Source organism: Hylobates moloch, unplaced genomic scaffold, assembly GCF_009828535.3.
Source record: "Hylobates moloch isolate HMO894 unplaced genomic scaffold, HMol_V3 SCAFFOLD_6, whole genome shotgun sequence".
Taxonomy (NCBI): domain Eukaryota; kingdom Metazoa; phylum Chordata; class Mammalia; order Primates; family Hylobatidae; genus Hylobates; species Hylobates moloch.
The window spans coordinates 6,476,448-6,499,269 of record NW_026652281.1 but is presented as its reverse complement, the minus strand read 5'-3'; the positions used below and the strand labels follow the sequence as shown (position 1 = coordinate 6,499,269).

The 22,822-nt window shown below is 44.7% G+C and overlaps 1 protein-coding gene across 2 annotated transcripts in view; it reads left to right on the top strand.

Annotated features, from left to right (window-relative positions):
* CDH13 (cadherin 13) overlaps nt 1–22,822 on the top strand; it is a 1,184,027-nt gene that overhangs the window by 1,055,325 nt on the left and 105,880 nt on the right. For both annotated transcript variants that reach the window (XM_032156331.2, XM_032156329.2), the window contains 2 exons: nt 3,949–4,131; nt 11,305–11,558. In XM_032156331.2, the coding sequence (XP_032012222.1) occupies nt 3,949–4,131; nt 11,305–11,558 (437 nt within the window). The remainder of the gene's footprint in view (nt 1–3,948; nt 4,132–11,304; nt 11,559–22,822) is intronic.

Here is a 22,822-nt window from a genome sequence, read left to right as displayed (position 1 = left end):
ATCCTCACCAGACTGGATCAGATACCCACCTCCACACATACATACACAGACGTACACACACACAGAAACTCCCTAAGGACTGTGATTTTATTTCTTGACAATTAAGAGGTTGTTATACATTTCTTTCCAATCTATCTCTCCTTTCAGCCTGTAATCTCCATGAGGAAATATATCATGTCTGTTTTTGTTTAGTGGTGTATCCCTGGTTGTATGGATGGATGGATGGATGGATGGATGGATGGATGGATGGATGGAAGGACGGATGGATGATGGATGGATGGATGGATTGATAAATAGATAGATGGATGGCAGGTAAATGTCGTTGTGGACCCATCCAAGGACATATGAGGGCCACAATGCACATCTCTGAGAATTCCTCGCACATCAGCACCTTCCCATTCTACTTGAATTCATTTGCTCACACACTAAAAAGGTATTCTATACCAGCCCCTTCTGCAGGTGCTGCAGACATAAAACTATCGGTGTCGTGGAAGAAGCTGCACAGGTTTGTCTCACTTATACATGGCCTAAATATTAATTTTATTAATTCATTCATCCACCCATCCACCCACCTACCCATCCATCCATCCACCACCCACCCATCCATCCACCCATCCATCTATCCATCTATCCATCTACACATCCATCTATCCATCCCATCTTCAGACCTGCTCATGTGTTGGGCACTGTGCTGTTTACAAAGGATCAGGGCTGACTCATCCATTAGGCACCATTATCACAGTGCTAGGACCCTAAAATCAGAAAAAAATAAAAAGAACTTTTAGGATAAAATAAATTTTTAATTCTTTTCTTCACATCACAAAAAGAATTTTTTCTGAGACAGGGTCTTGCTCTGTCACCCAGGCTGGAGTGCAGTGGTGTAATCATAGCTCACTGCGGCCTCAAACTCCTACACTCAAGAGAGCGTCCCACCTCAGCCTCCTGAGTGTGTGGGACCACAGGCCCGTGCCACCACGCCTGGCTAATTTTTTACTTTTTTTTTTTTTAGGGATGGGAATCTCACTATGTTGCCCAGGCTCATCTTGAATTCCTGGGCTCAAGTGATCCTCCCATCTCAGCCTCCCAAAGAGCTAGGATTACAGTGTAAGAATACCATGCCCAGCCCCTAAAATAAGTTTTTTAAAGCGCATTACTCTATTATGATAAGAGGGGTTGATGAAGGCAAAGGTGCCTGGGGTCCACCAGTCACAAAGCAGCTCTGCTGGAGCACAGGGGAGATCAGTCCATCCCTGGTCTTCTGGAACACTCAGGCAAGTGACAGAATCAGGTGTCAGTCAACAAGTCGGTCCCTCTTAGTCTTGCTTCTGTATGGCTTTGTTCCTTCACATTCCCTCAGCCTTCGCCTCTGCTGCCAGATCCCACTTCCTATACTTAAGATCATTCACTCATTCAACAAATATCTACTGAGTTTCTTCTGTGCACCTAGCACCATGGAAGAGACTGGAGATAAAGCCATGAAGAGACAGATGTACATAGAGCCTCCAGCCTCCTCCAGTCATGATTTGTCACAGTGTTTTCATCTTGGCAATGACACTCATCTGCTTTGACAGAGCAACTTCTCACTTATGCACTGAACATGACAGCATTTCTACCTGACTGGTGGTTCCTAACATCCTCTAGCCTTAGCCCATTTCATGCCCACATCATTGATACCTGGTTTCCTAAGGTACAGGTGTCAGAAGAGCCACAAGGACAGGTTATGAGCTGACATCCACTGTGATAAGCGGGGACAGAGAACCAGTCCTCTGGCTCTGGACTGCAGCAAGGGGGTGAAGGAAGGACTGGCCTAAGCCTTGGGGATCTGAAGTGGGCACAAGTGGCAGAGCAAAGATTACTGGAAACCAGGACACTTAGGTCTGATCTTTGGGTCACTAAATGACTTTGGGCAGCACTCTTCCTTCTTCCTTCCTTCCTTCTCTGTGCAATCATCTTCATCTGTAATATGAAGGGATTAGATCACACATGTGTCACCAAGCCCCCTCCTGACTACATGGCAGATAGCATTAATTGATCACAGCACTCTTTCCTGCTGAGCCCAGATGTACTGCAGGCCTGTCCACACCAGGCTTAGGCAGCTTCACACATTCACAAGGGTAGGTCCTGTCATTGACACCTGCCTGCCATCCTTAGACTGGGACTCCATCCTGCTTCTTGCCCCGACTACATGTTAGAATTATCTAGGCAGATGAAGAAAATACTGAGTCCTAGACTTTACCCCAGAGCCTGGGGAATCTTAATTGATCTGGGGAGTCTGAATCTGAATTGATTCCCTGACTGATGCCTGATCCTGCCACTGGACTGCGTGTCCCAGAAGACCAGAGATGGACAGATCTCCCATGTGCTCCAACCTGGCTAGAGGACCCCAGGCACTTTCTCCTTCATCAACCCCTCCAACCATAATTACCATAATAGATTTTCATGCGCTTTAACCCTGGGGAATCCTGAATTGGAATAGGACTCAGGAAGTTTTTTCAAAGCCTCTGGGAGATTCTAATGTGCAGACAGGGCTGAGAACCGTTAGCGTAGTTTTCTTGCTCAAGAATTCTATGATTTTTGTGAGAAGAGAAGATAGAAGATAGGTAAACATTAAACAAGAATCATACGAATCCGATCAAAATAATCGCACCCTGGAGTTGTTTCTGTGTGACAGCAGCCTCAGTATCCCTCCTCATTCTCACTATTTTCCAGCCTCCATGCATGTTCTAAGAATTTTCCAGTTCTCCTTTTATGGAAGACAACTCACCCAGGTTTGCCGAGGTGCAATAAACAAATGAGTTCCAGTCCCCGCCGTGTCCCCTGAGAGGCCTCAGGACTAAGATTTATGATTAATGATTTGCAAGTCAATTAATCAGCCACTGCTTTTGAAACCTCATTTCTCAAATTACTTTTCTTTGAACACAAGAGCTTTTTGACATCATCTTACTCTCTCTAGATTCACTTTCCTACTAATTGAAATTCCAAGATATTTCTTCTTCTTGTCAGCTTATTGGTGTTACTTGTTTATAAAATATTTGCAAATGGATTACTATTCACCTGCAGCATGTCAGAGGTGAGCACCAAAACAATATGCTTTCAGCTCAAAGGAGTGTGCTAATGATAGCTCATGAAATTCTCTATCTATGAGAAAGTTGATTTTTCATTTATTGATTTATTTTCACCACACCTACTTGCGACAAGTATTTGAGAAGTATTACGATAGAAACACAGGTACAACAAGGCTCCAAACAATTGATGTAGATGATTTCTTAGAAAATGGTTTCTAAGGTCATATTAAGAGTGGATATGGAGTGGGAAGGATGGGATTGGCTTTCTTCATTAGGGAAAATAGCAGGATCTAGCAGAGGATCTGGGGTCAAATCCCAGTGTCTTCACTTACAAGTCTTAGTGCTTTACTCATCTGATTATGTTGTTATTTTGGGGAGGCAAGGCTGCAAGAACAAGTTCAAACAAAAATGGCTTAAACTCAATGAAAATTTGTTTCTCATTCAATGATAGTTCAGGACAGGTGTTCTTGGCCACCAGGTTGCTCCCCTCCATGTGGTGACTCGGGGACACAAGCTCCTCCTTCCTTGTAGCTCCCTGCTCCCCTGGGGTTTTGTGGTCCTCTGCATTCAGGTAGGCAGAGGGTGAAAAAGCACAGAGAGGAGGCACAGCTGTTCTTTTCACCCTCCCACCACAGAGCAGCACAGCACAGCCAGGGTCAGTATCATTCCTGCCCACATTCTGCAGGAGAGAAGTTAGTCTTGTAGCCTCACCTAAGTTCAAGGAAAACTGAGAAGAGGAGCATAGTATCTTCCAATCATAATCCTCTTACGTTATTATTTATTTTTAAGTGAGATGATGTGTGTAACATACCCAGTGCAAAGCATGTAGTAAATTACTATGTGTTTTCAAAATAGTGACCATTACCATCTGCTTTGTTTGCAGTTTCAAGCCACAGTTGAGGAAGGAGCTGTGGGAGTTATTGTCAATTTGACAGTTGAAGATAAGGATGACCCCACCACAGGCGCATGGAGAGCTGCCTACACCATCATCAACGGAAACCCCGGGCAGAGCTTTGAAATCCACACCAACCCCAAAACCAATGAAGGAATGCTTTCTGTTGTCAAAGTAAGGGTGATTCCAACTGCCTCTTTCTCCTCATGTGAGCACAGAGGGCCCCATCAGGGGGCTCATAGAATCACTGAGTTTAAAAGGCCGCAGATAAATTCCCCCAGTCTCCTCCTTCTGGGAATTAACGAAGCGAAGGGCTCATGGCTTAAGGGTGCACTCGTATCCTCAGCAGCATAAACAAGCAGCCATAAAACAAACCTGTTTTATAGGTTCTAAAATACCCGAACTTACGTGTAACTTTAAGAAAACCAAACTTAAGGGGATTTTTTTTGTTTTCGTTTTTATTTTTTGAGACAGTCTCGCTCTGTCACCTAGGCTGGGGTGCAGTAGTGTGATCTCAGCTCACTGCAATCTCCGCCTCCTAGGTTCAAGTGATTCTCATGCCTCAGCCTCATGAGTAGCTGGGATTACAGCTGCCTGCCACCATGCCCGGCCAGTTTTTGTATTTTTAGTAGAGATGGGGTCTCACCATGTTGCCCAGGCTGGTCTCAAACTCCTGGCCTCAAGTGATCTGCCTGCCTTGGCCTCCCAAAGTGCTGGGGTTACAAGTGTGAGCCGCCATGCCTGGCCCAAACTTAAGTTTTAAATGAAATTCTTTATACATTTGCTAAGGAATTATTAACAGATATGCCAAAATGAGATGTGTGAAGGTGTTTTTACAGATCTGTGCTCAAAATGTGGGCTATGACGTGTCTTCTTAATCTTTCTTAGCAGAGCTCAATTACTCCTCAGAAACACACACAGCATAGTTATTGGTGTGAAACCCTCTGTGAGCCTTGCTAACTCGCACGCTGACCCTCTGTATGGCAACAAGTAGAACAAGGAGGAAATGTGATTATAAATGTAAAACCTCTAGCTCGTGCTGGTAATCCAGAAATATTAGTGGGGGTGGTGGCACAGAAGGCTTGCTACAAGTGGCCTTGGTATTCCAGGAGAAGGCATTTCTACACAGTTTCACTCTTTCTGGGAAGTTCTGGGGAGAGTTTCTGCCAGAGACCAGGACCTTCACGGGAACACGTTTTCTTTTCTAGTGGATGAAGCCATTTGCCTGAGCAGCAGGGATCAATCGTATTTATAGTGATAGCACCAGTGGGCAGAGTAGGGACATGGCTGCCCACTCCCTGTGTGCTCTTGGCCAAGATACCCATGTTTTCTGTGCACCAGTTTCCTCATCTGTAAAATGAGAATGTTAATGTAACCTCCCCCTTAGGGTTGTTGTTGTAATCCATTGAGTTGCTATAATGAAGTACTGTAGGCTGGGTGGCTTATAAACCACAGACATTCATTTCTCACAGTTCTGGAGGTTGAAAAGTCCAAGATCAACCTTCCAGTAGATTCTGTGTCTGGTGAGGACCCACTTTTTGATAGATGTCCATCTTCTCTCTCTATCCCCACATGGTAGATAGAGTGAGGCAGCTCTCTGGATTCTCTCTCTCTCTCTTTTTTTTTTTTTTTTTTTTTTTTTTTTTGAGATAGAGTCTTGGTCTCTCACCAGGCTGGAGTGCAGTGGCATGATCTTGGCTCACTGCAACCTCCACCTCCTGGGTTCAACTGATTCTCCTGCCTTAGTCTCCTGAGTAGCTGGGATTACAGGTGCATGCCACCACACCCAGCTAACTTTTATATTTTCAGTAGAAACGGGGTCTCACCATGTTGGCCAGGCTGGTCTTGAACTCCTGACTTCAAGTGATCTGCCCGCTTCGGCCTCCCAAAGTGCTGGGATTACAGACATGAGCCACTGCACTCTGCCAAATGCTGTTTTGGTCTTATCTATTTTCCTTGAGCAAACACATTTTGGGGAGGACTGAGCTCTAGGATATGTGATGGAGATGTCTATTTACCCAAGTTTTATCTTCAAAACTTGGATGGCTATTTACCCAAGTTTTATCTTCCAAACTTCAGGTTTGGAAAATTGCCTGACAGATTTCATAGAGTCAGGACTAGCCATAGAGGACAGCCAGTGGCTATGTCATTCTCTGACTTTTACAGCTTCGAAAGTGCAGCAGCCATGGACACAGAGGGCCAGTGCCAGGGTTTCCTAATAACTTTACCATTGCCCAATACATTAGTGCTTTTATGTACTTCGTGCATTACTGCTAGTCCCCATGAATAATATACAGTACTATAATGGCTTATTCGTACATAGTACATTCATATATGAGTACATTACAAACCTAGTCTACATACACATAAGCATGTATTAACAATCCCTTAATTAACTATCGCACATCTACTGTTGTCAAGTACACAATAAAACCTAACCCATACAAATATGGATCCGTACTAGAAATCCTTGATATCACGAAGTACATACATTCGTTCATCAGACATAGCACATCTCAGTCAAGAAATCTCTTGCCAACACGGATATCCCCTACCAAATTTTGGCCTCTGAATCTACCAATCTCTGAGAAATCATCCCCACTCAGGAGTACTACCCTCCTCGCTCCAGGCCTATAACACTTGGGGGTGACTATTCTGAAACTATACTTGGCATCTGGTTCTTACTTCAGAGCCGTAACAGTAAGATCGCCCACGTTACCCTTAAATTAAGACATCTCGATGGACTAGTGACTACCAGTCTATTAACCAACCTTGGCAAAAGAGTGAGACTCTGTCTCAAAATAACAACAACAACAAAAGAAAAAAAGAAAAACCAGACTTGCAGGAAGGAGCCATTCTCCTCTCCCTACATTCCTGCACTGGTCCACAATGCAATGGCTCTCAAATGCTAGGTTCTATTGTTCACAGGGCACACCTCTTGTCAAGGGGCATGGCCTTAGGGGAAGCGGTTTCCATCAGCTTGTCTGCCCTCCCTGCAAATTCCAGGGGAAGAGGTGCCCACAGAGGCCGAGGCTCTTGCTGACTTCACCTTTGCTAGTGAGTGGACTTCCTTTGCTTTGGAATTGGGATGCAGACCCCACATTGGCTGCCTCCCAGGTCAGTAGGAAGGGCCTTGAGCTGTATCTGTCTCTCAGCACATGTGAGGCAGAGCCCCAGAACACCTTCTAGAAGCCAGCTAGGCCATGCTCTCTGCAACTGTCCACTGTGCCAGCCATTGGTGCAACCATTAGTAATGCATTCTGCTGCAAGTAACAGAATGTTAGACTAATAGTGGCTTAACTAATGAAGGGAATTTAAGAATTTTTGTAACTAGATGAAGATAGGCCAGTCCAGGATTGGCGAACAGTTCCAGGTGGCAGAGAGCCGGCAGTGGGGTGCCTCAGATGCTGTTGACATTTTCCTCTTGGACATAAAGTGGCCGTCAAAGCCCGGGCATCATGTCTTTCCATTGCTGTGTCCTAATGCAGGAAACAAGGAGGCAGCTAGGCAAATGAGAGAAGGTGCTCTCGTGTGACCCTCTCCTCTTATCGGGGCAGAAAACATCCTTTCTAAGGGTCCCCTGGCCAATTTCCCCTGATGTTTCATTGGCCAATGACATATGTTCTTCCTTAACTTCAAGGAAAGCTGAGAAAGTCCAAATCTGGCCTTTGGGGCTTTACGGTGCATAAGGGAGAGGGGGGCTGGTGATTGCTGTTGGGCAGTCAAGCACGAGCAGGTCTGCCCTAACCAGTTAGCAATCCAACATACAGAAGAACTATTTGGAGTCTCAGGATGCTGCTGGTTTCCAGCAAGTTCCTGCCTCTCAAAAGGACCAAATCCCAGTGGCTCTGACAAATGTGTGTCTGCTTCGTCTTTAAAACCTTCAGATCAGAAACACCCTTAGTTGCTTTCTAAACTGATTCTAAAACCGCCAGAAAGTTATTCTTTCAGCTAAACATAATCAACCCTGCATTTTAAGTTTATTTTCTATTCTGTCCTCAGAGAAGGTAGTATCCAGAAAGCATCCCTGATTCCCCATACCTTTCACAGGCCTAAACATAGCTATCAATCAGTTCTGCATCCTTCCTCTTCCAGCCAACAAACCCAGGTCCTCCATCCTTCCCATGTTGGTCAGCTTTTCCAGGCTTTAAATTTCCCAGGACAATGGTTTACACCCTCTCTTGACACTTGAAAAAATATTAATTGAATTGGCTCTCTGTAGCTTCCATCAGGAGTATTTTCCATTTCCTCCCATCCCTGACACAGAGGCCCAGCAACAGACAAGCACATTAATAAGATTGTGTGCTTTGTGAGATCATGGAGGGCCTCTTAATCCAATTACAGCCCTCGGAGGGGATTAGGAACAGAGACCCATGTGTCACCAGCTCCAGGTGGTCTGGCCCTGGGCATCGTACAGCTGAAGTTAGCAGATCCCACCTTAGGCAAATGGAAATAAACATTAGCGTGGCCCTGCTCCCTTCCTAAGGCCAGCCTCGCATTGTGTCACTTCCTCCCTCGCTTCTCCCCTCCCTCTGTGGCATCCTCCATGGTGCAGTTCCTCTAAGCCAGCATTACGTTAGGGCAGTGTCAGCCTGGGAACATAGGAGAAAAGCTGGGGCCAGGGCAATGACTCTTGCAGGTCTTGGTTCCCCACTCTTCTTCCTCACTATCTTAACAGCTTCTTGTTATTGATAATCAACACCAGGCCTAGCTCCATGGGAAATATTCAACATTCATCCTGTACCCTGATCTTTACAACAATCCTCTGTACTAGGATTTTGTTGAACAGACAGCTGAGACTTCAGGGAAAGCAGTGACTTGCTGGTGGTCCCAGAGTTATATGCATCAGGGCCAGGACTTGACTGCCACCCATCTTTCTATTTAATAAAAAAACAGGGAATTTAAAAGGTAGAAATATCCAAGAATGTTAGATTTTTGCATAATCAAAATAATATATAATTGTGTTGCAAAAGACTAGTGCTAGAGAAAAGCACAAGAATTACAGTCATTCATTCATTCATTCATTCATTCATGCAGTGACATTTATTTAGAGCCCACTATGGTCCTGACACTGTGCTAGGTGCTGTGTATTCACTGGTGAAAGAAATGGTCTCTGTCTACAGCCTCCCAGGCAGCTTATAGTTAAAAGAGCAAGAACTTTTTCTGCAAATAATGATATCCCCGGAAAAGAAGGAGAGAAGGGGGGAGGGAGGGAATTGTCTCCTTGGGAAAAAACAACCAGCGGTCCCCAGCCGAGGAAAAGGAGCTGAGCGGCACAAATTGGTTATTTCCAAGCATCTTGACTGTCTCACTTGTCAGCAGATAGCTGGATTCCCCAGAAACCCCACTATCGTCCTGCTTGTGCATAGGTCTCCGGCTGTGGGGAATCAGATGTCAGACCAAACTAGGCCAAGATTGTGATTACTGCTGGTGTGTGGTGGAAACGGCCCTTGGGAGACTGGGGTGCTCTGCTGTTCAGAGGGCCCACCCTCAGCGTCGTCATGGCCCAGCAAGCCAAAGGCTCTGTCCCCTCCAGGATCCTAACTGAGATGAATAGCTGTATTTTCCAAGCATGGCAGCTCCCTGGCCCTGGTTTGAAGTTTACTTTACCGAAGTTGCACATCCTGGCATCACTTGGGATGGACAGAGATCCATTATTAGGATCCATAGAAAGAAGGATAGAACGGTGAATTACTGCTATGTTACAGGGATTGAACCGAAACATCACTGTGCAGCCACTCAGCACTAAGAGCTTTGCATCTGTTAACTCTTAAAATCCTATTACGAACCCTGCTGGGAGTTGTTCTAGGTGAAGAGAGGAAGTCCAGTTATAACCAGGAAGCATCTCCAATGTGTGTATGTGGGCACACACTCTCCCATATGTGGAGTGCTCAGCACTGAATACATGTCAGCTGTAATTATTATGAAAGTGACTTTATTTGCCTAAAGACACTCTGACCCAACCTGCCAGATTCCATTCCCACCTCAGTGCCAGCTCTTTCCCCAGCATCAACGGTCCTCATCTCTGCTTTCATTTTCTCATGTCCACTGCAACCTCTACAACTGTTGTTACTTACTTTGAGTTGAGTGTAAATCAAATCTCTTGACTGATTTAGTCTTGTCCTTCTTGCAGGAATACCCATTACGGCATGGGTCTGATAGGTTAGCTATTTGTCCAGTAAGCATTAGGAAAATAACTTGATAGAAGCGGTATGCCCTCATCTTACCTAAATGTCTCCCCATGCACCCCTGACAGAACCCCACTCTGGGAAATGCTGCACCCACCACATCATGTGCTCTCATGGTTGGGAAAGAGAGTGACAGACAGTCAATTTGCGGCACCATTGTATTACTAATGTTTAACATGGAGTTTCTTTGACATCCTCTGGTTTAGTCCACACAGTGGCTGGGGGAGGTGGATACTATCAGCCTCCTTTGCAAAATCACCTAGAGTGGTCCTCATCAAGGCTGCCCATTGACACTGGGGTAGGACAATCCACCATCGTGTGGGACTGTCCTGGGCATGGCCTTGAGTCTACTATTGCTGTCCCCCGCCCGGCAAATGGCTGTAGAGCCCTCGAGTCCATTGAAAATGCTCCCCTACGTTTTCACATGCCCTCAGATGGGCAGGGCCCAGCGGCTTAACTCCATGTGGCTCAGACTTTAAATCCTTTTCCCTTCATCTTACTCTAGAAACCATGCACCCAGGCTATACTTGAAGGGACATAGAGACCCTTTAACTTCGTGGCAAGTGAGTGAGAAACATTAAAAATAAAACTTTGGTTTTCCTGTTCCATTTGATCCACTGTGATCACAGAGGCAGGGTTATCTTGCTATAAAGCTACTGAGGCTTGGGCACTGGAGTCTCGTTTACCAGAGCCCCCACGGGTATCGGGGGTATGGAGTTACAGGTTCCAGGCAGGGAGGCTTTAGGCATCACCATTGCCAGGGAGTTGCCTAATGAGATCTCAGAGGGAGGCTCACTAAGGTTCAAGTCACTCACTGCCTAGATCACTAAGGTTCAAGTCACTCACTGCCCAGATCACTAAGGTTCAAGTCACTCAATGCCCAGATCACTAAGGCTCAAGTCATGTGTTGTCATTCATTTCTTAATCAAAAACACAAAAACAAAAAAAAACCCAACATCCGCACCTAATCTCACATTTTCATGTTTCATATTCTTTGTCTTAAAGATAGCCCCCCCCGAATTACACAGGCTTAGCCTCCAAAGCCCAGCTCCATCCCTGAAGGCCCACTGTTGCTCATGGAATTTCAGAGGGAGTTGGTGCAAACCACCTGCCTTTTGTGGCTGATGTGCATCCTGAGACCCTTCTGTCTGCTTTCCAGCCATTGGACTATGAGATTTCTGCCTTTCACACCCTGCTGATCAAAGTGGAAAATGAAGACCCACTCGTACCCGACGTCTCCTACGGCCCCAGCTCCACAGCCACTGTCCACATCACTGTCCTGGATGTCAATGAGGGCCCAGTCTTCTACCCAGACCCCATGATGGTGACCAGGCAGGAGAACATCTCTGTGGGCAGCGTGCTGCTGACAGTGAATGCCACGGACCCCGACTCCCTGCAGCATCAAACCATCAGGTGGGTGAGTGGCTCCAGAACCACAGACGGGAGGTGGGCAGGAATTGCTTTTCCTTTCCAGTCGCAGAAACTGGTTGTCAGGAGCAGATACCATTAAATTAAACTTGTTAACAATCTCAGCAAGTGGGAGGAAAGCGTCATAGAGAGGAGGTAGTGGCTGACGGCTGCAGAGGGCCAGGCTATCTGGTGAGGATGGTGCTCCCACCTGATTCCAGCCTGGGAGAAGAGTAGCTTCAGTGCTGTGTTCCCAAATGACCAGCCAGGTCTGCTGGCCCTGAGCACAGTCCTTGAACGGAGAGAGAAGGGAGCCACTCTGGGTGGCCTCCTGCGTCTCAGAAACTTGCCTACTTTGTCATTAGCACTGCTTTATGACAAAGATTTGCTAACTCCGTTTACAGATACAGGTATTGCGGATTCGTAGATTTGTAGAGGTTCAGTACTTGCTCAAGCAGCCTAGCTTGGTGGCAGAGGAATCAGGATGGAAACAGGACACTCTGCAAAGTTCATGCTCCTTCTAGCCGCTAAATGGTCACTGACTCTGAGCTGTCAGAAAGGGAAGGAGCAAAGTCACTTCCTGGTTCTTGGAAATAGACCATTGGAATTGGCGTTCTGCCTGATGAGGGGCAGGCAAAAATTAATAATAGTAATAATAATAATAATTTCTTCAGAAATTTCTGTCTTCATTTCTTAAGCTCTGCCCAGTGCTTAGATAGAAGGCATTTTCCTAATGAGATTTAATTAAATGGTCTCGATCTACCTGTGGTGCATCTAATGCTCACAAATAAAAGATGCCCTCATTGGTACATTGTTTCACGATAAACTTAAATCAGCGTGCAGATCCAAATGCATGCCTGTCTCTGCGGAAGAAAGTTATTAATCTTCCCCCTCCAACATCGAATCTTCTTCTCATATGAGGTACAAATAATCACGTATTGGACACACTTACAATAAACATGTGTCTGATTTTCCTGATTTGAAACACCTGAAAATGTGCAATGAGAACTGAGCTTCAACCACTTTACTTTAGAGCAAGCTAGCAGAAAAGAAGCAAAAGTTATTTTCCAACCCCAAAAGTGGATTTCTTTTTACGGCTAAGCTTTCTGAATGCCAGATAAGCTAGACAAGTGTGTGAAATAATACCAAATCCCATAATAATGTGAATCTGAAATAGCCATTCTTTTTTCCCTTGTTGCTATCTGACAATGGAAACATGCCACTTAAACATCAAAGAGAAAGTCTTTCTTAAGTACTTAGATGGGAAAACTGGTAGCTTAACAGACTACAAGGTAGTTGGACAAAGGTAGGATGTCTCCAGGTGAGCTTAAGTGTCATCTTGGATTTCTACAATTGGAGGTGAAAGCAGGGACCCTGGGGGCAATAAAATGAGTTAAATCAGGTTGATATTTTGGACCCTGCGTCTCTGCCATTGCTGGGACAACTTGGGATGCTGCCAGTGATGAAAGAGTTAATGCAATGGGGAGGGGTGGATGGAGGTGTCTGGGTCCCAGGACTAGATGTCCCACTAAGATGGGACAGACAGTGGGAGAGGACAGTCAGCCTGGGTTGTTTGATTAAGACCAGCTCTGCTGACTTGGGCAAAGAAAGAACGTGCTGGAAGACCCTATGGATACTCTATACGATGGAGGAATATCTGAAGAACCCGCTCGAGATAGCACAGGAGCTAGGGCATCCTTCAGGCTCTAGGTCACAGGAACAGACAGACTTGCAGTTCAGGATCTCACAGTGAGAATAAACCAGCTCCAGCTGTTTTCCATTCTAGTGTCACTCGGCCCATGGTCGCATTCCCAGGGCGGCTCTGCCTTGCTGGAGATGGGGTCTGCACCTCCCTGCTCCAGGCACCTTGGCTAGTGATCAACCCGGATGATGTTCCCAGATACCCAGCACAGAGGGCCACTGACTGAGAAGGAGGGATGAACATCCTGTCTGGCAAATGAAGCTTACTGCTGGGAGTATGGAGGCAGGCCACAAGTGCAGTGCCAGCAAACTGAGTTAGGAACAGGATTCCAGCCTGGGGAGGGAGGGATGCCTGGGAGAGCTGAGACATTAAGGAACATCCAGGCCAAGATTCGAGCCATGGGGAGCAAAGGTCACGTTACTATTAAACAGCACTGGCAGATAAGGGACTTCATCCTACCGCTGGTGCGAGAGAAGAAGGAGGTCAGAGAAAGCAACCTAGAAATGACTCGAGGTGACACCTGTGGGGAGAAGCTGGAACGCAGAAAGTTCTGAGGATCTTCCTGTTTCTCTAGCCGGTGTGATCATCAGAGCTTTGGCCTTCCATCACAAGTAACTAGTACCCAACTCACAGTGACTTATGCCAAAGGGGGGTTCTGCTTACTTGCATACGTCAGCACACCTAATGGAAAAGTCCATGGGAACGAAGGCCTCCAGCATGATGGAATTCAGGTGCTCAGACCATATTCCTTCTCCATATCTGGCTCTGCTCTCCCCTGGGTTGTCTCCATCCTCAGCCGTATTTGCACATCTGTAGAGGGAGGAGGGAAGAGGCACCAGCAACACCTGTCCTTGATCCTACCAGAGGAAGGCAACATCTTCCTTCCTAATCAGTAGCCCCGCTCCAGGCCCAGGTTGAGTCACGAGCACAACTCTCTGAACCAAGCAGAACATTAGCAGGACAGATTGTGCCACGAGTCCTGGTGGCTGAGCCTGCCACGGACCCCAGCACCCAGCTCTAAGGGTCTGCAGGGGCAGCTACCCAAGGGAGTGCAGGAGGCTCGTCCCAGAGGATGGGAACAAATGCTGTGTAATCAGGAACCACAGAGAGCCCCTGGCACAAAGGTCAACCTTGTGAACCCCACAGAAAAATAGAGCTGCAGTGTGTCTCTGCAGCTGGTCTAAGAGTTTTAGCATTTACAAATTGGCCTAGCTGAGTGATGGCGGGACTAATCCCTTTGCCAGCCTTGGAGCAAAGTAAATGTGTGTGTGCATGTGCATATGTGTGTATTGCACACATTTCTCTGTCTGGCCTCACTCCTCCGGCATATTCCTTCCTGCTGGGAGCCACAGTGGCCCACACGTGACACTTTCTCAGCCTGGCACTGGCTGGACCTCCTGTTTCCCTTCCTCCCTTCCTCCTCCTCCCCTTCCCTCCCTCCCACCCACCTTTGCCTCCTTTCCCTTTCTTCCCTTCCACCCTTCTCCTCTCCTGGAGTAAAGCTGAGATAACATCACCGGCAGGTTGAGCTATTGTCATGGGAGCTCTTTGGGAAAAAGAGGCTCATTAATTATTTGCAGCCTTTGATCCTGCACACTGAGAAGTGCTGTCCCTTGGGGACTGTATGTGCAGAGGAGGAGTGGGGCTGCAGAGAGGGGCCAGGGTGGGAGACAGTTTTCTAATCTAATCATCTACGCTGGGCTACCCCGGCTTCTCAGACAGAGGCAACAGCCTTCCAAGTTGTGATGTTACTGCTGTTGTTGTGATGATTCTTCAGGGAGCAGGCATTGGAAGAAGAAACTTATCTCAAGGAGAACTCTTCCTTCTCCTCCTCCTCCACAAAACAGGAATCAGGTGTCTCCTGATAACATTTTAGTATCTCTAATATCTTTTTCTTCTTCTTCCTTGTGTTGACTGCTGATGTGATACCTCTGTTCTTGTCTTCTTAGTTTAAAAGAATTTAAACAAGAGACACACACCAAAAGAAGTGCAGCATAGAGTAATTTATTGTAACAGAAAAAGAATATGTTGAAAGTTAGATGCAGAATAGCCAGTACACTCTGAGAGAGAGGATTCAGGGCGGGCGGCTCCCAGCAATGAGGCAGCAAAGACCCACACCGGGGAGGCTTCTTTCTGGGAGTCTGCCATGATTATTCATAAGGAGGTGGGAAGAGGCGTTACTAGGAAGCTGTTCTGGGTGGTCTTCCAGGTGCACGTGTGTAGTAGCTGTACATGCTCGTTCATATGTCGCATGTCTCTTTAGCATCTGCAACCTCCACCCAGGGCTGTGTTTTTCACGATTATGATGAGCAGAGTCACTGTGAGGACAGGTAAAATTAAAAAGTGCATGTTCTGTAGAGGGGAAAGTCCCCACTGAAGACGGTTTTGCTTGAATGACCTCAGTTACCCTGCATATCCTGAGAGTGTGTTGGCTGTGCGGTCACCACAGTTGCTGCTGCGTCCCGAGAACACGGCCACTTCCTTGACTACCTATCCGGCCTCACTGCTCCTCCTTCCTCTGTCTCTTTGCCTGTCTGTCTCTCTGCTGCTCTGACTCTGTTTCTCTCCCCACCCCACCATCTCTGTCTTTTCTGACATTCCCTGTGATTCAGCTCCAACAACCCCATCTCATGTCACATTAGTCACCAGGCCCTCAAAACTAAAAGCCCCCATGAGAGACCGGGATCCTGAGATCCTGCAGCAGGGCCTGCCTATCCTAGTGGCCACTGTCTCCTCCTCCCTAAGGGGGCTCCTTCCATGGTGAACATGGGAAGCCTTCTCCCCAACCCCAACCCCACCGAAACTTAGGAACGCACTTCCAGCTAAGTCCAGCTCCTGGGCCACGTCCTGCCTCGCGTGAGGAAATGCACGTCTCAGGCACCACTGCTCCTCTGCTGACTTCGGCCAGACACACTTTCATCTCCCCAGGGAATGCTCAAGTCAGCAAAGGGCGGCTTGATCTCCAAAGAGCCTGTGACTCCAAAGACAAGGGGTGTCCAAACATCAGAGGGAATCTTCTCACTAAAAAATCCTGGGTTATTAAGACTTGTTAAAAAGCCCTTCACATTGTGTTGTTAGTCAAATCAAAATGAACAGCAGTGGTCTAGTGACAGATGAAATTCTTCTTTTTAATGACTTTTATCTTCTTATCCTTATTATAAAGTTAAGATAGTTTCTGCAAGAAACTTTTGAAAAGAGAGGTAAGAATAAGGAAGATAATATAGGATCTGTCATCATCTCAGACAAGGAAATCCCTTTTTCACAGCCTGGATCTATCTCCCTCAATCACATATGTGAGTATTCTGTTTTTCATTACCAAAATTGGCTTGCATTATCCACCCTCAAAACTCACCGTTTTTATTTCCCAGTATATGCTGAACAACTTTCTGTCCCAAGAAATAGCCGTTATTTTTCATCGCTGAGTAGTGTGCTGTTATTCCATTACAGGGATATACTCATCTGTTTATTTATTCCCCTGTTGTTGACTATTTACATTGTTTACACTTGTTGGCAGTTTTTTAAAACATTAGCGGGTATGCTTATAGTGAAATTGTTTAATGCATTATTAATATCCTGAAGACAAGTCCCTGAAAATACTTTGGTTGAGCAAAAGTATTACTGTGTATTGTTAATGTTTTTCGGCATATACAGAATTCTTTGTTTTTATTTCTAGGCAGTCAAATTTATATTTTCTATCATTTCTAAATTGATATCACAGTTTAGAAAGTCCTTCTCCTCTCCAAGATCATGTACATCAGGTCCTAAACCAGAGCAGGTTCCCACTCTGTCCTCTCTACGTGAGATGACGAGAAGACTTGCTTCTGCTTTCAGCGTAGCAACCGTCCTCCAGGTGCACCAGGTAAAATATCCTGATGATATTCGAGTATCTCTAATGAGGAGAGGACTCATGTGACTGAACTCATTAGGAAGAGTAGCTCAGGCTGGGCACGGTGGCTCACACCTGTAATCCCAACACTTTGGGATGCTGAGGCAGGTGGATCACTTGGGATCAGGAGTTCAAGACCAGCCTGGCCAATGTGACGAAACGCCATCTCTACTAAAAATACAAACATTAGCCAAGCGTGGTGGTGTACCTCTGTAACCCCAGGTACTTGGGAGGCTGAAGCAGGAGAATTGCTTGAACCTGTTAAACTTGGGAGGCAGAGGTTGCAGTGAGCAGAGATCGTGCCACTGCACTCCAGCCTGGGCACTAAAGCGTGACTCCATTACAAAAACAAAAAGTAGCTCAAAGATAGTTATGCAAAATGGAAGTAACTACATTTGCTAAACCTTCTCCAACAGTGAAATGAAACTCGGGAACTAATCCTTCCATCAGCTCCCGGATTTCGTTACATTAGGGAGGCAGCCGGCAGCTAATTCCTTCTGAATAGCCGGGAGGACTCACTTCTTTCTCTCTACAATCAAGGGCAACCAAGTAGCAATTCCTATTCCAAACATTTTTCAGGCAGAACTCATTTTCCCCGGGATCTATAGTAAACAATTCCACAGCAGAGACTTCTGCCTACACTTTGAATATGGAAGGTATGTGTTGAAGAAAAATATTGTTCCTACTCATGTAACATTTCATATCACTGCTCAACACTTTTTTTTGGAAAGGGTCATTCATCCAGGGAGCCCTGCAAGTATGTGTCACGCATTTTATCTGTGGGACCTAAGTTTGGCTGAACATAACAGGAAAATTCAAAATGACAGTGGCTCAAAGCAGGTAGAAGTTGATTTTTTTTTTTTTTCTAACATAACGTAGGTCTAGAGCAGGCATGGCAGTCCAGGGACAGTGGCAGCCCCACACGGCCCCACACAGGGTTTAACCTGCTCACTATTTTACCACGTCTAGGCTGGCACACTCTTCCTCATGGTCTGTTATGGTTGCTACTGCTCCAACCTTCATATCTGCATTCCAGACAGCAGGATGGGAAATGGAGAAAGAAGAGGGATACTCCCTCTCTTTTAAGGAGACTTTCTGGAAGTCAGCCACATTTTTATTTAAATCTCGTTGGCCAAAACTAGTCACATGGCCATACCTAGCTGCAAAGGATTATGGGAAGTATGGTCATTTGACTGGGAAGCAATGTGCATTGTTTTTTAAACCAAGGTTCTTGACTAAGGAAGAAAGGAAGAATGGATAGTATAAGGTAGATAGCACTTTCTGCCATGAATGCCTTTTTAAATGGAAACTTTCTACTTAATAAATAACTACAGGGTACATTTTAAAAGGGAAAAATATCCCATGATATTAGATATTTGCATAATCAAAATAATAGATGATGTTGCTAAAGACTAGTGCTAGAAAAGAGCATATGGATTACAACCATTCATTCATTCATGCCATGGTATTTATGTAGAGCCCACTGTGGGCCTGACGCTGTGCTAGGTGCTGTGAATTCACTGGTGAAAGAAATCGTCTCTGTCTACAGCCTCCCAGGGAGCTTAACGTCATAAGAGCAAGAACTTTTGCTGCAAATGATGGTGTCCCTATAAAGGAAGAAAGAAAGGGAGAGAGGAAGGGAAGAAGGAATGAAATAAATTGCTTCCTTGGGAACTAAGAACCAATGATTCCCAGCCAAGGAGAAGGAGCAGAGTGGCACAAATTGCTTCTTCCCCTGCACCATGCCCAGCTGACTTTGAGCAGATGGCTGGGTTCCCCCAGAAACCCTGCTTTCCTCCTGCCTGTTCACAAGCCTCTGCCTCTAGGGAATCAGGTGCCAGACCAAACTAGGCCAAGATTTTCACAACCCCCTGCAGACATGGGTTTTGAGAACGATGGTAATAATATTGCTACTAGGATGATTAAAATACCTAACATTTTTATGTAGAACTTTACCAAAAGCACTGTTACCAGTCTTCTTGTATTTTCACAACCACCCTGTAAATGAGAACATCTATTTCTCCCTTTTTACTGATGAGGAGAGCAGAAGCTCCCTGAGCCGTGTTTAAAGGAGGAAAGCACACAAGCAGAGTTTACAGAAGCTGAGTTAATGTGGTGAATCAGAGTGCCGGAGCTTCCTCCACACCACAGCGACTACTGCTGATGTTGGTTTAAGGCTTTTTGAACATCTCTTAGTGTAACTTCACCAAGCTTCACACTTCCTCAATCCTTGACATAATTGTCCATCTTCCCACTAGACTTTGTGCTCAGGGAGAGTAACAATCATCTTTATCTCCTTCCCTAATGAGCCACCAGAGCTTCCTCAGTACCATTGAGTTAATTAAGCCCTTTAGGCACAGGACGAAGACCTTCAGACTTTCCACGGGCCTACAAAAATGTCAGGGACCTGAATACATAGTCTATTGCCTCCAACATTCAAAAAGAAAGGAACAAAATTGAAATTAATAAATATCAACTGCCCACGGCATCATGACAACTTTAGCAGGTTAAACGCAATATTTGCAAAAGTGTCTTTACATGTGCAAATTATTTGTAGCTCTCACCTTGCAAGAATGGCAGATAAATTATAGGTGATTATTAGTAGAATATTTCTTATGGCACAGTAATTCCAAAAGCAAAAGTATAAAAATAATTTCAAACATGTTATAGGAAAAAATGTATTTTTAGTGTGGGTACATTTTAGTACATTTGATACAATTTGGGGTGAGGCCACCAAAGATAGAGAAAAATTCTTAAGGGCTCAAATATCTGGAAACAGCGCGATCCCAGCATTAGGACTGGTGCATGACCAGTGCTCAGTAACCACGTAAAATAGATTAATGGCGGCTGGGTTGGGGGTGACTGCATGCATACATTTTTCTGCATTAAGTAGACATAGGTTGACCGAATGTGGTGGCTCATGCTTGTAATCCCAGCACTTCGGGAGGCCGAGGTGGGCAGATCGTTTGAGGTTAGGAATTCAAGAACAGCCTGACCAACATGGTGAAACCCCATCTCTACTAAAAATACAAAAACAGTTAGCCAGGCATGGTGGTGCTTGCCTGTAGTCCCAGCTACTAGGGAGGCTGAGGCAGGAGAATCGCTTAAACCTGGGAGGTGGAGGTTGCAGTGAGACAAGATCGTGCCACTGCCCTCCAACCTGGGTGACAGTGAGACTCCGTCTAGAAAAAAAAAATGTAGACATAGCTTGTATTAGTCCATTCTCAAATTGCTACGCAGAAATGCCTGAGACTGGGTAATTTATAAGGAAAATGATTTAATTCTCTCATGGCCCTGCAGGCTGTATAGGAAGCATGGCAGCATCCACTCAGCTTTTGGGGAGGCCTCAGGAAACTCAAAATCGTGGCAGAAGACAAACAGGGAGCCAGCGTTTCGCATGTTCAGAGCAGGTGGGCCGAGGTGCTACACACTTTTAAACAACCAGATCTCACAAGAACTCACTATCCCGAAGACACCACCAAGGAGGGATTGCATTAACTCCCCTGATCCCGTCACCTCCCACCAGGCTCCAACATTGGAGATTATATTTCAGTATGAGATTTGGGTGAGGACACAAATCCAAACCACATCACAGGTTTTGTTTTCTTTCAATCTCCAAACATTGACTAATGTCTACCACCCATGAAAACTTTTGCATTTGGCCTTGTTTTAAAGCAGTCCCAGGAAGGGTGACCAATGCTAGCAGGGAGACTTTAGAAGGATGTGCCGGTCTCTCACAGAACTTTCCAAGTCCATGAAAGTTACATTAAAGAGCCATTGCCGTCAGCCAACCCTTTTTCCGAAGCCTTGATCCAAATTGAGCCTATTCTTTGAACACAGAATATCTGAATCAGATCCAAATTAGATACTCGTCTCTTTGAAAACTACAACTGCTTTGTCCTGATTTCTTTGGGGCTCTGTCTTTTTTAAGTCATTTCCTTCCTCCTAATCTTTCTGAACCGGATGCTTTTTAACTTTACAGTAGAATTCATTCATGCATTCAAACTGGTAAAGAATACGACATAGAATAATGACATTTCAGCCCCAAAAGACTTGTTAAAATGCCCAATTTCCATTTTTACTGGTCTTCCCATGATTCATCAAGTCCTTTTCTTTAACACCTTGTTTAATCTAATATTGGAGCTCATTCAAAGGAAATCACGAAAAATGATGGGAAATTAAGCAAAAACCATCATTGACTGGCTATGGGACATTTTATTCTGTATCTTCTAAGACCTTTGGAAGTAAAGGCAAAAATCAGCTCTCTTGAAAATGCAAATTTTATCATCACTGGCATTCCCAGAAACATACACTTTCAAAAATATGTAGTAGCCTACCATTTATTGGGAGGAAGGAGGATTTCTAATCCCAAAACCTGGTTTCACAACCAGATTTAAGAGTTTAAATTGGGGTGACTCCCACCTTTTAAATTTTAATCAGAAGTTAAAGGCCAAATAATAACATTTCTACCTGGGGAAATTAAGAGAAGGCCTTCATCTACTAAACTATATTATTAACACTTCATCTTAATTAAATGTGGTTACTGACCTCAGTAATAGGATCTGGGATGAGGTCATTTTTTTAGTTCTTGTTTTTAATGAGTTAAGATTTTTTTCTTTTTTAAGTCAACAAACACAGAGTTTGAAACTCAATGGATTGTTTACAGTGGTGCCTTTGTGATTTTTAATTAAAGTGATGTTCTTCCATTGTAAGTTTATGGTAGCAATACATTTTACTGCCTATTCTGCTGTGGAATTTTTAATTATTTATGCAAATATATTAGCACAGATGACTCTTATTTTTAGTGGTCACATTTTCTGTTATGAAGATGCTAGGGGAACAAAGCCTCACAAATTCAACTATGGGATTTTTAAAGTTTTAAGAGCGTCACTGGCTAAAAATAGAATCCTAGCTTTTATAGTGATCCAGAGACTGAAGATTTTCATTATTCATGTCAATTAAAGGTGCTCAATTTGGTTAATATGAAACATCTGGCCATTTGGGTAAACGGATGAAAGGCTATTTTACAAATCAACCACCTTTTTAACATTCAACTACATATGTTGTTATAAATTTGCCATAGGCCAGATTTTCATTATTGAAAACATGGTTTCAAATTGGCTATATTTGAATATAATTATCAGGGTCCTTGTTGTCAGCCTTAGAAATTAATCCTCAGAACCAATATAGAAAATATTGACAAATGTTAATATTGTTCCTTGACCAATATTTTCTAAGCTATTAAATCTACTTAGCTTTTTTTTTAATAAACCCATTTGAAATAGATGAGGATTGCTACATAAGCTACTAACATAGTGTTAATTGAAAAAGCCACACATTTCAGGATTGCAACAGAAGTCAGTTGCATAGGGAAAATAGCTGATTTATTACCTAAGTTTGTCTGTCAATCACCAACACCAGTCAGCCAGCAAGCATGAGGAGCTTATAATGGCATTAACCCTAACACAGGTAATGAAACCACAGGCAGTGAGTCATGTAACTAATTCCAGAAATGCATTTCATCATCTGCTCCCAATTTGCTTTCCAAATGAATCTCAAAGCTTGTATTTTCAAGTGATGAGGCTCTAAACTACAGTCCTCCTACAGATGCTTAATTTGGGGATTTCCTCATGCATTCCAATAGCGTTGGCAGGAATCTCACTAGAAAATCCGACCTGATAT